Source organism: Myiozetetes cayanensis, unplaced genomic scaffold, assembly GCF_022539395.1.
Source record: "Myiozetetes cayanensis isolate MyiCay16 unplaced genomic scaffold, myiCay2020 scf21, whole genome shotgun sequence".
NCBI classification, from domain to species: domain Eukaryota; kingdom Metazoa; phylum Chordata; class Aves; order Passeriformes; family Tyrannidae; genus Myiozetetes; species Myiozetetes cayanensis.
This window is the reverse complement of record NW_026087423.1, coordinates 6,155,706-6,171,056: the sequence shown is the minus strand read 5'-3', so window position 1 is coordinate 6,171,056 and position 15,351 is coordinate 6,155,706. Positions and strand designations below refer to the sequence as shown.

General features: G+C 46.8%; 1 protein-coding gene across 3 annotated transcripts in view; it reads right to left on the bottom strand.

The window, feature by feature from the left end:
• Positions 1–15,351, bottom strand: part of TTC28 (tetratricopeptide repeat domain 28) — a 122,076-nt gene that overhangs the window by 45,628 nt on the left and 61,097 nt on the right. For all 3 annotated transcript variants that reach the window (XM_050318420.1, XM_050318421.1, XM_050318422.1), the window contains 3 exons: positions 7,150–7,297; positions 5,278–5,550; positions 4,144–4,274 (listed from right to left, as the gene is read on the bottom strand). In XM_050318420.1, the coding sequence (XP_050174377.1) occupies positions 4,144–4,274; positions 5,278–5,550; positions 7,150–7,297 (552 nt within the window). The remainder of the gene's footprint in view (positions 1–4,143; positions 4,275–5,277; positions 5,551–7,149; positions 7,298–15,351) is intronic.

The window sequence follows — 15,351 nt, the reverse complement described above, 5'->3', positions numbered from 1 at the left end:
CCCAGGGAGAGTCCAGGAGTACAGACAATACTCTTCCTCGCCCAGCACCTTCTGTTCACTCCTGCCTGGCAAAGAGGGACGCTGCATCCTAAGGAAAGACCCAGTTCAGCTCCAAACGTGCCCACCAGCCAACATGCAGGAGCTGCCAGCGCCCAGTGGCTTTCTGGCAGCAGCATCCTTCCCAAGAGCTCTGTGTTGGCAGTGCATTTTCACACAAGCATTCATTTCATGGTGGTTACTGTATGATCTTGCCATACTGCCCTGCTATTTCTGAACAGCGGGGCTGTAATCGAAGGCGTCTGAGGGCCCAGGAGAGAAGGGAGCTATTACACTGCGGAGTCCCTGTGGTGTCCACGGCCTCTGCATGGCAGGATTCAAGCACAGCCTGTGTGAGGGTTTGGACACTGGACCCAAGAAGGGGCTCCACAGCTTTCCCTTTCCTGTCCATTTCTGCTTGTCAGCCCTCAGAGCTCCAACACTCAAGCAGTACTTCTCTAAATTAAATGCTTTGGAAGGAACACATGCCTTTCCAAACTGTCAGCAAAAAGGGCCACTCCAACCTATTCCAAGAGACAATGCACCACTGGCTCTACCTTGGCACTCTAACCTTATAGAACTCCAAATACAGGACCGTTCTGCACACCTGAGCAGCAGCTAGTGATGAAGAGGAAAAAGGACACAGGGCACTAGCGTTATAGGTATCACAAGCTTTTACATTTACATTTTTACTGCATTCTTTCCTCTGATCCTGGCATAGCTCATCAGTTGCATAACCCTTGTCTAAATCACAGGTTGTGATGTGGCATCAACACACACTACATGAGTTACCTGATGGCTTCCAGGAGATCACGTTACCTGGTGCTAAAAACAAAGCAATTAATTAAAAAATAGAGTACAAACATAATGTTCTACAACTCCATTGTGTGCAGGCCTTAGTCCACTCTGGGGAGAAACAGGCTGCAAGTTTCTGCTGCTCATCAGAGCCAGCTTCTGTGACAAGCAAAAGACAACGAGCTAAAGTAATGTGATGCAGTCTTCCCTGCTAACACCGTCTGCCACTCCTCCTCTGATACATCCCGGTACTTTGGCTGCTGCTTTAGGGAACCTCTCTCTGTACAACTACCAGCCCTTTCAAGGGCACTAAGTAGTGACTGGAAAAGAGAGCAGCAGCTCAAGCTACCAGAACACTATTTCCTCAGCACATGAACTGCTGGACAGTGTGTGCTGACATTTCACTCACAGAGAGCACCGAACGCATCACAAGAACATGATGCTGCTGCCAGTGTAGGACAGGGCTGTGACTCTTTATCCATGCATCATCAAGCAGCAAGGAAGTAAAGACAACATTTCACTCCACTGCAGCCACATCATTCTCAACCTGAACACATTCCCAAGGTCTGCAGCAGGCCAGGACAATCCACGGTGAAATCTCTCTGCTTCATCTTCACAGAGAGGACAGATTACCAACCTGCACTGCTATTTGCTATTTGCTCTTTATCTGTATCAAACCATCTCAGTGTTGGTCTCCCACACTCATCTCCATCAGAAGAGGCAACTGTCCTCCCAGATGATCCTGCTTATCATCCTGTCTTCTACTGGCCTTCATTTCTGTTGTCACCTTCTTTAGGATGGTATCCCACTGACCACAGGGGTCATCGCAGAGCTCCACAAGAACCAAGGAATGAACAGAGAGGAAGACCGATTAAGTCCCTTATGATTCCTGGTTTCCTGAAACAAACGTCTTTTCAAGTCTGCTAATTCTTTCAGAAACAATCTCAGAGAATTAGCTCATCTGAATTTCTGGTCAAAAAATCTGACACATCTCTTACCTGAGATGGTTGTTTCCTGATGCCCTTCACAGCGTCTCCTAAGAACCAGTGCTCTCTCTCATCTGCACAGACCAAACCCAAATGTGTGTTCAACACCCCAAGGTCTCTCTTGGAGACACTACAGGCATGCCAAATCCCAGCTAAACCTGCTCCATGCTCTCTCTGGGCACTGGTATCACAAAACAGCTCAAACTTCTCCTCACACTGGCTGAAAGAGTGGATGGCCTGCCTGGACACATGGCCTGTGCTCAGCACAATATGGTGCTTGTAACAGCAGCTGCATAGACTCCCTATGCCAGGGAAGAAAACCATTTCAAATCTTGAGCCCCTGTGAACAGCTGAGACGATTCCCTGCTCATTTGACAGCTTCCCTTCTCCAGGCCCGTGCAGGGGAAGACAGATCTCAGTGCTGCAGACAGACCCTCTGCAACCTCCTCCTCAGTTTATGAGTGACACAACCCAGCAGAAGCCCCTGGTACAAACATCTGCAGCCTCAGAACCTGACAGTCCCTCTGAAGACAGCAGTAACCCATACAAACGAGTACTTTTTACCTCCTCTGCCAATTCTCTGTACAGTCAGAGGTAAAACAATTACCTCATTAAAGTCGCACACCAAATTCCCTTCTGGTGGAATTCACATCAGCCCTACTGCAACTTTATAACATTTGCATTATAAAAATGTCTGCAAAGGAGGCCAAGAAAAACAGCTTTTTGTTCAGAGGAAGCTCTGTGGTCAAGATGATGTCATCAGAAAGCGCCAAATTAATTTCCTGTGGTTACATCCTACAGGAAATCCAAGAAGCTCAGCTTTCCTGCTAAACCAAGTAGTCATTTGTTGTCAATAACTGTTAATTATGTGCCCAGATGTGTCATGAACTAAGAACTATCACGATGAGTCCTCATTCCCTGGACTCCCCCCAGAGGGATCTTTTTAGATCAGTGGTCTGAAGTCAGTGAAACGCTCCAGCCTGAGCTGTGGGGCTGCTGTGCTCCCACCAGCACAGCAGCAATCCTGCCGCTCCTGCAGCCCCCGCAACGGGGGATCTGCTGCTGCAGAAACCCCACGGAAGAGCAGCAGCCATGCAGGTTACACTGTCAGCAGCAACAGGGACCCAGATCAAGAAAACTGTAAAAACAATGACGAGTAACAGCTTTTCTGCTCTGCGTGAACATAAACAAGGAAATCAGGAGTGATTCAGGAAGTTTTCCAGCTGGTAAAATAATCAAGAAAACGTCTAACAGGTCCCTCCCCCAGCCACAGTCCTTCCACAACCTACTGAAAGATGCATTTCTCCGAGGCTTACTTGATATTCAACTTATCAAATAATATTTCAGTAAAGCACTCAGCAAATTCAAGTGGATTTTTTCCACGACTTGCCAGTGGGAAACTGATCTTCCTCAGTTTTTAGATCTCCCCCAAAACTACTTGTGCTTACATGAATTCTCACCTGCCCTGATGCCTCTAGCCCCTCCCTGCACCTGCCTTGTGACCACTAGACCCTGTCTTCCCATTCACAGCAGAGGGGAATCCCTGAAGTGGAGGATAGGTTTTGTGCTTGTAACATGCACTGAAATATGATTCTGTCCTCACAGTGAACTTTTGGGAGAAATCTCTTGGGACAGCCTGCTCAGTCCGTGCAGCCCACTTCCCTGCACTGGCAGGGAGCCCAGTATAATGCCTCAGGAGCTGAATGGCAAATGGTCAAGGCAAAGCAGATCCAGTCCTAGCAACTCCTACAGTCTACACGCTTTGTTTGCTGCCTTGCCCAGGTTCTTTCTCTTTTCACTGGTGTTTACACAAAGCATATTTTATGGTAACACTGGGGACAGGGATCTTGCTCATTTCTTGTACGACTTAGGTACAACTTAGGGCGCAGCCTAAGAGAGTCTGGATTGGCAGCATCTGTATCACACATCGAGGGCAGTGAGGGTTCCGCTGAAGCCATGTGGGACTGACACCAACCCAGCAGCAGCTTCTACCCTCAGTGCCCAGGCCCCAGAGCCTCTGCACGAACATGGTGGGGAAGGCAGAGGGAGGCGAAAGGACCTTCTCAGAGCTCCATGGAGACTAGAGATGTGGGAGGCAAAAAGACAAACCAAACATCCTGTCCCCTGCACTCACACACTGTATCTACTGGTACAAAGACTTTCCATGACAAAAGGCAAGTTGACACCTGGGAAGAGAAATCACGCAGCTTCCAAATTCTTGGAGTAAAACAGGGCAGAACAGACAAGGCTTTTTGAGATGTTCATATCTGTCCGGAAAACCACGCAGTGCTGACTTCCAACTCAGACTATTTAATAAGTTTCCTACCTCTCTGTCCTTGAGCTTCATGGCAAGCACCAGCTGATGTCTGTGGTTAGTAAGGGCCTCCCGGTAATTTCCTTTGGAGAAGAATGCAGAGCCCAGATTACCATGAGCTCGGCATTCTCCCGTCTGGTCACCTGTGTCACATGCAAACAAAACACAGGTTAGCTCATACAGGCACTGCTGGAAGCATCCAGAGAGAACACTGGAACACGATGTACAAGTGATGATCTGGTGTGACAAGTAGTATCAGAACAGTTAGTACACAGCCAAACTCTCCTCTTTGCTGGCCTTCAGAAACTTCTACAATTGCCATCAACCTTATTTTTAGAACTGTTTTACTTTCTCCTTTGGTCTAACACTTGGCAATTTCCCATTGCTCCCTCTTTATTCCTTGTTTGATGTTGTGAAAGTTAGTCAATGGCCCAGGAACAAGCACAGAGCACGTCAGCTTTCTCCAGAAAACAATTCTGCAGCACAGCTCAGATGTACAAAGAACGTCTATGGCCATCTTCAAGAGAGCAGTTCCTATGCTCTCAGTGAGTGCTCCTGGCTTGAGCCTTCAGGCACTGCCTTCCACCTGTGCACGACCAGGCCTCTGTCTCACATCTGCCTGCTCTCCTACAACACCCTGAGAAGCTGAATGCTCCCACTGTTGTGCAGAATATACTGTACTTGAGAGGGATTTTTGAGTTTGTTTATTTTTTAAACACTCTTTGTTCACCGTTGTCTCATTCTTGTTTTGTTCCTTCCCTGGCTACTGCCCCAGAATCTCAGACTGAGTACCTTTGTCCATTGAATTCTCGGAAAAACAGATGGCTTCATTTAAGACTCATGTAAGGTTTTGAGAACAAGTCTACACAAAGAGTAAAGCAGTTCCCACATACATGACATCAGGTAATTAGAAGACCCTGTAAAACCTTAGCATTCATTGATCATCTGCCCCTTCACACAGGCAGGCAAACAGGGCCGCACAAACTTGCAAGTCTGCACATTTCAGGAGTTTCAGATTGGATTTAGCAGTTTGTGAAACCCCACAGAAACCTGAGCGTTCCAGAGAGATACTGATCATTAATCTAGCTCTTGATTTGTTCCACCTGTCCCAACCCGGCACTCAAGGAGTGAAAGGAGAATTCTTACCTAAACTCTTGGCTACGTCCAAGTCCTGCTGCATGTATCCAGTGCTTTTCTCTGTGTTCCCAAGGGACCAGTATGCACTGCTCAGCGCAGAGAACACTGATCCCCTCAGCTTCAGGCTGCAAGTGCCAATCTTCAGGGCAGCCTCTAGCACCACCACAGAGGCCCCGTGGTGGCCCGCAGTCAGGAGCTCCTGGCCGATCACAGACACCACAACAAAGGGGCTCTTGTCCAGCTTCATCTTCTGCAGTTGTTGGTAGGTGGGCTCCAGGGACTCTGAAGCACAAAACCAAAGGCAGAGTTATTCAACCAACCAAGTTATTTACATCAGGAATCATCTTCACATCTCATCTTGATTTTTTTGTAACCAAATGATACATGAATTAAGGGCCAGACTGCCCAAATCCAACTAAGAATTATTGCAGGAGCTCAGGACTCAAAGGTACCATCTAAGATCTGGCACATCAAGACAGATCACCTGGCAAGCTGCTGTTTGCCTTGCAGAAAGCACTTCAGGAAGGCAGCATGAGCATGTAGAGCAGTATCATACTGAGCTCTGAAGCCTGGCATAACAGCAGATGGAATACAGAAAATACCTGTGGAATTTTGTAGGAAACTGCAAATGGGCCACCAGCAGTGTCTAAGAGTGTTGCAGTTTCTGCTCCTTCAGCACAAACTTTCAGCTGAACATCTGCAAAGTCTGTGCCTGTCCAGATACCCAAAGCACACCATGTATGCCAAGAGAGGTAAGCAAAACTGCAGAAAGAAGCTGCTCCTTCTTCGGCAGGTGCTCCTTCAGAATGACAGCACTGGACCTGCTCAGCTGCTTCGACTGGTCTAACTGCAGCAGGGAGCACAGAGGATGTACAGCTGCAGGGCAGTGGGGCAGAGATCATCCAGCCAAATTCAGGGATGCTCACATAGAATACCACATCACCTGCATTCTAAGCAGCAGCCTCAGTACCACTGGGCAGCAAATGAAATTACCTTCACAAGGTAACTGCTATATAATATAGAAATTTCAAGATTAATTCATTTTGGAGGATGCAAAAAAGGAAACACCAACAGGGTTATTTTTTTCATTTCAGTGCTTCTTGGCTCCTAAGCCCTGCAGCCCCCAGCACCATCTGCTGAGGATGAGAATTGTTATGTTCCCTCCTGGATAACAGCATTAGGACATTGCAACACAAAGCCTGCAAGAGAAACAGAGCAAAGAGGAGACGACCTCCTTCCTCTAGAGAAAAAAATCCTGGAAACAGGGACATTTTGAAAGAGGCAAAACATTGCACAGCTCATATGGCTTCAAGGTCCCTGTGATTTCAAACACTGCCTGAACAGAAGGGAATTAGCAGAGCAGCCTTTTTTCCTTCTGGAACGCTGTGTTTTGAGAGACAGTGCCACAGAAAAGCTGCTGATGTGCTCTTCTGGGCTAACACTGGCCTGGAGCATTTCAGATGCCCTGTTCCCAACAGTCAGGCACCAAATCATTGTGGGAAGTTGTCTCAGTAAGAACACAGCCAGGGCCACAGCCCCACACACCTCTGTCTGCACTGATACTGGAGAAAGGACAAATAGGCAAGGAATCCGTGGGAACTGCTATACAAACCCAGTTTATCTCCAGTGCCCCTCAAGCTGGCTATCACCATCTTGCTATCCCATTCAATCAGAAGGATAGTTTTTGTTCCTCCTGCAACTTTAGGCTCCATTCTCAGCATTCTCCTAACTCAGCAGAGAAGTCAAATCTTGAAATCTTTCCCTTCAGGCCTCCAGGTTCTCCCATCCTCGGATGTTGTCAGAGTCACCCACGGACTGGAACTCCTGCCTCTGGTACCCCAGCAGCAGGTCACCACCCCTGAGAACCCCCCCTGTGCTTACCTCGCATGGGAGACTTCATGGCGGCCTCGACCATGCCAACCAGGAGCTGAAGGCTCTTGGGATCCTGCGCCAGCCCTGACGCAAAGGCGGCCAGCGCATCCGCATGGCGTCCCAGGTACTGCAGGGCCACGCCCTGTCGGAAGTATGCCTGCAGGAACAGAGGGAACAGGAATGCCCATCACTGACCCATCACAAATATTCACAAATAACACAGCTGCCCTGACCTCACGCTGGTGGACACTGGGCTACACCACCACACTTCTGGCTACGCTTCTGGTTTCTGGGTACAATCAAAACCACTCAACACTGGTCTGTGGCTGCCCCCAGCATGGACCCCCTCACTTTGATCACCTTCTCAGCCTTTGAAAAGCCTCTGATCTGTTTTGGAGACCAGGGTTGGTAACTAGTAGTAAGGCAAAGCTTTACCCTTGGATTTGGCCAAATACTTATTCTTAACTACTTATAGCCAGATGCTCGTCCTCGAGACTGCCCAGCACTGCCCCACTTGCTGGGCGCACTTTAAATACAAAACACACACACATATACACACACCCCCCTGTACATAGATCCACAGGTGCTTCTCAGACTGAGGCAAGACACTCATGATTCTGAACCTGTTTACCAGAGCATTTTGTTTTGTTTCTTTCTTTCCCAGGAAACCGTTTAATCGAATGTGCAACACCCTCAAAGTAACCTGCATCTTCTCTCACCACGTATTTCCATTTCTGCACCAGCAACAACATCAATACACAGCTACAAATTACTCCCAAACAGAGCTCCCTACACCGGGACACCAGGAACCAACACGCAGAGCAGGAACTTCAGACACATGCTCTGCTCACACACAGGGGCAAAGCCCTGGCCCAAAGGGTATCCAGAACTGCCTGGGAGCTACTGGGAAAGAGACCACAGAAAACACAATCCAGTGTTTGCTCAAAGTACTCTGGTGATTTGTAGCACACACACCTGGACACTGTGTTATAAAAAGGTCTTGACTCTTCAAGCACCTTGGATGCCATTATTCAGGTTTTATCCTCATACTCAGCTAATATACCTTTCTGATGTAAAATTTGCTGCACTTTGGGTTCATTCAAGCCTATTTCAATAGCACAAATATGGAAGATAAAACATTATTTGCATTTCTTTAAAAGTGCTTTAAGAACCAATACTGCTCCTTGAGATTGGCTCCCAGTATTGATCTCATGGCTAAGACCCCACTACTCTCTCTCTATCTGTAATAGCACAGTGACCTGCACTCGAGATACATTAGGTATACATCTGTGAGAGTCTTTTTGCTTTAACAGGATAAATCTCCAATTAATTTCCAAACTGGCATTTCATTAAAGCATTCAGGTACTTTTGGAATCCAATCCAGGAAGGCAGAGACTAAAGAAAATCAGAAATGATGCGAGAAATTTAGAGACATGAATATTTAATCTCTTTTCCATTAGTAAGTCTTGATTGTAGAACCCCTTTTAATGAATTTGATGAAAGTAGAATTCTTTTCATTAACCTTTAGTATAAATGTGTTCCTATTGAACCAAACAAGCCACTGTACTGGAAACCCAATTCAGTGTTAATTAGATTACGAGCATGAAGCTTTAAATCAAAGAGAATACAAAGAACTAACAACGTGCAGCAGCCGCTAAGCATGAGCCCTCCCAGCAGTGAGCGACCTGTCACCTAAATCACGCTGCACACTTTTAAGTCCCCTTTTTTGTAGAATTATCATTTAATTACTTTCTTTACTGCCTGATGACAGAGGGAGTTTGACACAGCACGCCTCTGACAGGGACCTTTCCAGCCCACAAGGCTGGTCCAGGGCAGCCGTGCCTGCCTGATTGAGCTCTCTGGGAGAAGGGCACGGACACGCAGCCATCAGCACAGAGCTCCATGTGCTGCGTGGGCTTCTTCAGCACCTTGTGCTTCACTGGCACATCCCAAACTCTGAGCCCTGCACACGCTCCAAGTGACAGGAGGAGACAAAACAGAGCAAGACCCACAAACATGCAGTTCAGTTCCGCACATTCTGAACGTCCTTTATGGAAAGGGTTTTTATCCGCTCCCCATATGTATTCCTGGAAGCCCCCCCTGGAAACCACTTCATTTGAATACAAACACAATATTCAAAGCCCAAAAGAAAAACCTATTAATCATAACTGAAAGGAAGATTTTGGCCTATTTTTCTCCTGCAAAAAACCCTTCCTTCCTTCCTTTCTCCTCCAGTTTCCAGCATACACAGAAGGCTCTCCACACACTGTGTTCCCCATGGACCTTTAACAAAATAAATAAAAAGCATTCACATCACCTATTTCCTCCCCAAGAGGCATTCACAAGTTAGTTTAGCATTGGAATGAAGACACTGTATCAAGGGAAAAAATCTGCAAAGAGGAAACGGTGAGAATCACCCTTTGGAAGAGGAGAGGAAAAGGGAAGGCAGGGAGCCAGCAGCTGCAGCTGAAAGAGTGAGCCAAGGAGCGGCTCCCGGTCCCAACACAGACAGAGCCTTCCCATGCTGAGAGAGCTTTAAATTGTAAGTCACATTATATGAAGATACTACGGTGCTCACTCTACAGTAACAGTTACATTAATTTTCCAGTGATGCCACGTAAGAAAAAATTATCAATTCCTTTTAAGAAGATTAAAGCAAGGAGAGGACAATGTTTCACTAAAGACAAGACAGAAACAGCAGGTGTTTTCTAACCCTGGCTCTCTGCATCCTCAGTGTAACACAAACAGCTGGAACCATCTCTTTCATTTTTCTCAGTCTCTGTATCACACTTTCCAGGAACAAAGCACTTTGCAAGAATAAAGCCTCACTCTCAGCTGAAATTTGGCACTAGATGCATCTCCCTCAATGGGAAATGTGTTCTCCTATCCTTGCCTTAGCAGGATGGACACAGCTCTGCTGTTCCCATCTCCAGAGTCGCAGCATGCCAGGGGTTCCCAGCATCTGCACAGCCCATCCTCTGCCCTGGGAAGGACAGGGAGAGCAGGGATGCAGCTCTGCCAGCAGGAGACTTTTGGGAAGGGAAGAGGATTAAAGGGTACAAGGCAGACCTACCAAGCAGCTGATCTCATCAAGTCCCCAATACTGCACTGGAGAGGCTGTTAGTGAACACTCCTGCACACCTCTGGAAATCAGACCCCATGTGGGCCCAGCCCGCTGCACAACCAGCCATGCTTCCACGAGGCTATGGATTTCATGCAGCCAAGGGAAGGAGGAAGGACAAGGGATAATTAGTGCTTTTTATCCATAATATCTTTGACAGAACTGCTGATGTTCTGGAAGCAAAAATAAGTTATTCTAAGTAATTAACTGGCAAAATATATTTGGCACTTGAGACTTCCAGGTCAGAACACTGCCTCTGTGACAGAGGCTGCTCACACTGCTGGCCCCAGCACAGATTCCAGTGAGGTGAAGCGACATCGCCCCCAGCACGGGACCCATCCGAAGGGTAACAAGTCTTCCCATCTCATTCAGGTTTTGCCACCCTGAACTTTGCAGACTTGCCTTTTTTACCCCCTGCTTTTTAGAGGGCTCCATGTTTTCATGGCTGGATTATAGTTTTTTAGTGCTTTTCTCTACCCTCAACACAATTTTACAAGACTTGTATGAACAAGAGAAGAGCACAGAGATGGTCCTGCCCTTCAACTAATGGCCAGTCTGCAGCAGGGTCAGCATCTGCCTCTCCAGGCACAGACCCTCTCTGCAATTCCAAGTACAAGCCCTATTTGTTCTGCTCAATTTACTGACCTGTGTCATTTCTGTACACATTAATATTTTCCATCTGTGTTTATTATACCCCATTTAATGCAAAAGGAGAACTTTGATCTGTCCTACTAGGAGCTGCCACTGGACTGATGGCTGCAGTGTCCAGGCAACACAAATACAAACATGTTTATTCATTTTTTGATCCTCATCATCTGAGACCCCACCTAGATAACTGTCTAGACCCTGAGTATTAGATTTTCCTGTGCAACCTGAAACAGGATGAAAATGCAAATGCCATCACTGAATGGTCAGTATCAAGAGGGGTCCTGAAATTTTTATTAACTCTTCTTATAGTAATATGCACAAATTGTTTTAGGCAACACTGGCTAATAATTGGCTCATAATTAATAAAAAAAATGCAATGAAGATAAAAATACAGTACAAAGCAAGCATGTAAGAAGAATACGAATGGGACCTCTAAGTTCCCCAAGATTTTACTAAATAAACCCAAGCTGAGTAAAGGCAAACAAGACAACTCAATGCTTTTCTTACTGGAACATACTTCTAATTTTTCAGACCCAGGATCTAGATAAATACTCCTGCTGCACTGGCATCTGTGACAGCCTCTGGTATTCATGCTCATATATTGGATTCATACTATTTTTCCCAGCAGAATCCAGGGCAATAAAGCATTTTGATCCTTAGAGCGTCTCATACGCAACACTTTCAAGAGCGGGAGGGATGCAGCAGCCTCAGGAGTTCAGTCCTGTCTTACCACAGGCACTTGTCAGTCTGAAGCATGAGCTCATGTTTCTGGAATACGATTTAGTACCAGAGTACCAGCATTTCGCTAAGAGTAGTCCATACTACAGTCTTTCTGGGAAGAATGGAATGTTTTATAAATGTTTTAAAACAGCCAGGATGGGGAAATTAACTGGCACATGGGGGCCCTTCTGAGAGTGCACCATCACCTGGCTGCCTCAGGACACACGGACAGCCCAGCAGAAATCTGGGAGCCCCACCTCTTCCTGAAGCAGAGGCACCCTTTCAAGGGTCATACGTGCAGCAGACAACATTTGCATGGCTGATCCTCTGCACCTCCAGCCGAGGTCTGACCCACAAGGAACAGAGACCACGCTGGCTTTGGGATGTCCCCCCGCTGCCCAGGGGCTCCTGTGCCTCCCCCCTGCACACCTCCCTTTCCGCAGAGGTCCTGCTGCCACCACAGGCCAACCTGTGTAACCCTCCTGCCAGGGCTCACCTGGTCCCTCTGCCACCAAACCTCACACCACAGATTCACGACACAGCACCGTGCCGGCCAACATTAACTGGATAACGGAGACAGAGGAACAAAACTGGAACAGCATCAGAAGAACTTGGAGCAGAAAATTACTGTCAAACAAACATGGAAAACTTGAAAAAAACTCCTCGGTCTTAGACAAAAGCTCCCATTGTACACCGGGGAGGAAATTCAAACCACCTTCATACTGCTGTCATCTTCAGACCCTGGACAGCCGGCCATCAGGGCAGGAAAGGCAAACGCACAGAAAAACCTCTTCCATAATACTCCCTTGGTTTGCCAGATCAGAAGACGGTGCCAGAAACAGCAGGAATAATCTATGATGCATTTAATCATGATGTTCTGAGTCTGCAGAACACCTCTTGGGCAGCCAGACCCACTGCCCCTCACGGCCGCCCACGCCAGCTGGGCCCGCAGCCGACCAGTGCCAGGCAAGCAACCAACAGAAGGAAGGGAATGTGGGAACAGTTGCCACAGCTTCTCGGGGCCAAGCACCAGGTTGAATCTGTCCTCTCCCCTTGTAACTGCTTTACAGCCAAATTTTAGAGAAAAATACGGACAAATCTCTGCTGTGGGATTTCAGGAATGTGAGGAGAGGGAAGAATGCGCTTTAATTCAGAACACATGCAGCACATGCATAAGTACTGCTGCTGGCCACACCAGCTGAACTCCCGCTTTCCCAAAGTTAAAGCTGTGCTCCAGGTAACACTTTTCCTTCACAGTCCTACACCTGGCTGGCACCTGAACCACCACTGTCAGCCTGCCCTGCAGAATCAGGACAAGAGATATGTTGTCTCTGCAGCCTCGTTTCTTTATCTTCTACCTGTTTCCAAGGTGCCCCTTACAAGTGGAGAAAGATGGAAATTACTACTTGAAAATGGAAATTCCCCCTAAGCCCCATTGAGCCTATAGAGACAAACAGAAGGGAATAGGTGTTTGTGTAAAATATCTTGCCTTGTTTTATCCAAAGAGCATTTAATCATTCTTACAAATTGTTCTTCCACTACCTGCCAGTGGGATTCTGTGCAGAGATCACTTGCCCATCCAAAATAAATGGAATTGAATCAGTAAACAGAGAGACAAACCTTTGCTTAGTTAGTTGAAGTTAACAGTTTAGCTTTTCACAGAGCTTATCCCTGTTCTATTCTCACCCATTTCATGCTCATTCTAGAAACAGCAGCTACATCCTGGATCCCTTCTTCAGAGGACATCCCTCTCCTTCCCTAACAGCGCGTGCCAGCAGACAATCTTCCTGTCTTTATCAGTTACACTTATTTAACAGCAAGAACCAGCCAGGAGCAGAGAAAGTGCTCTAGAGGAGTAACAACCAACCTGTCAGTGCCCAAGTACAGCACAAGGAAAGCAGAACCAGCCTCTCGTGTCTAAGGCCGACAGGCGCAGCATTGCAGCATCTGTTACAGTTCATCCACAAGTCAACAGGGACAGAGTTTGGCACAATTTCTGGCCGAACAACTTCTTTCAGAAATTGCAGAAGAGAAGATACCTTTCACCATGCTCAGAAGTATCATGATTTAAATTGTAAATTTAATTCTTTTCTCCAAATCCAGATACTCTTCCTCTGTCCCAAAGACTTTACCCTCTTGGCTTCACCCTCCATCCGTAAAGTCCCTGCATCTTGCACTTCCCTATTATCCATGGAACCTCGGCCTGTTTTCAGTTGCTGTTTGATTGCTGCCAACCTGAAAAGCATTTAGGGTTGTTTTGAAAATGCTGTCTGCACTCAAGGACATCAAGATACAGCAGAGGTCATTTAACAACCCTCTAACGACCATGGCTTACTTTACCAAATGACTCAAAACCTCTGTAACTGCTGAAAGTCAGATAAACTTTGATCAGCATCAGATGCAGATGTTGATTTCTGCGTCACAAATGCATTGCAATATTTTAAGCAGGCATTTCAGGATTTTAATGCACAGTTTTTCCAACACAGAAGACATACTCCATTGGAGCAACAGCTCTGCATACAACCAAATGTTCAAAGACATGGAACACATCCCAAGAGCCTCCAGAATCACGCTGGGCTTTGTAGAAAACAAACCCCAAAGCCACTTCCCTAGCACATATCATGGGTCCTGCAGACTGCCCTGATCTAGAGCTACATCCCAATCTAACCAGGGAAGAAGAAAAAAACTCCAAGCAGTACAATCTCCAGGAGAGTAAAGCAGAAGCCAAAAGTAAAATGAAATACATAGTAATTAGGCACAGGATAACTGTGGCTGCAGCGTACCTGGAGAAGCACCTGGTGCTCAGCAGGGACCGTGACAGACAAGGCCAGCACACACCCACTGCAGACACAGCTCCTGCCTCTTGGCTCACCGTCTCCCAGCGCCCAGCCAGCACTGCCTGCCAAGGACAGAGCTGATGATGGGGAAAAGGGGAAAAATCAAATTTGCAAAAGTACTAAACATATAAATCTCTTTGGCCAAGGTGAACGTGGGAAAAATTCTTCAGCAGGGGCGTCCCATTTAGCAAATTTTGCCAGATCATTACTCTTGTAATGCAAAGGGGAGAAACATCAACACCGTGTTTCCTTACAATGACTCGCCTCCTTTATCACAGATCTCTGAAGCACCAAGTAATTTAGTAGTTGCTATGGAAACTGCTAGTTTTATTGAACAGCCCTGAAAGGGTCAAGAGGTACCATCAAACTGGCCAATTGTAAATTATTTCCCTGCTAAACATCTGCTTTATTTTAGTTGCCCCACCACTTCTTTGTTTTGTTGTTAGAACAGTATTTGGATGAACTCCAGAATAGGTGTCATTCTTCAGTGGGGCTGCAAACAGCCAAGTCCAAAAATAGCAATTTTCATGCTCTAATACACTGTAAAATCCTTCATACAGAGGAGCCACACTGAGGGTAGAATAGCTAAGGACTGGGGACTCTTCCTCTGCGCACACATCAGCACTGATCTGAGACAGCAGGAACCAGCACAAAGAGCTGGTTTTCACTGTGATTCCCAGGGGTTTCACACTGCTGCTTGCTTTAGACACAAAATGAACACCAGACTGATCCACTCACGCCTTCGTAGAAGGGACAGAGCAGCAGCAGAAGAGCATCCAGTTCTTCTCACAGAGCACCCCAGCCCTTCTCAGCTTCACAACCCCAAAACAGGACAGTCTCCCTTGCCAGCAAGGGTCTGTGCTTTAGGAACACAGAAAACATTGC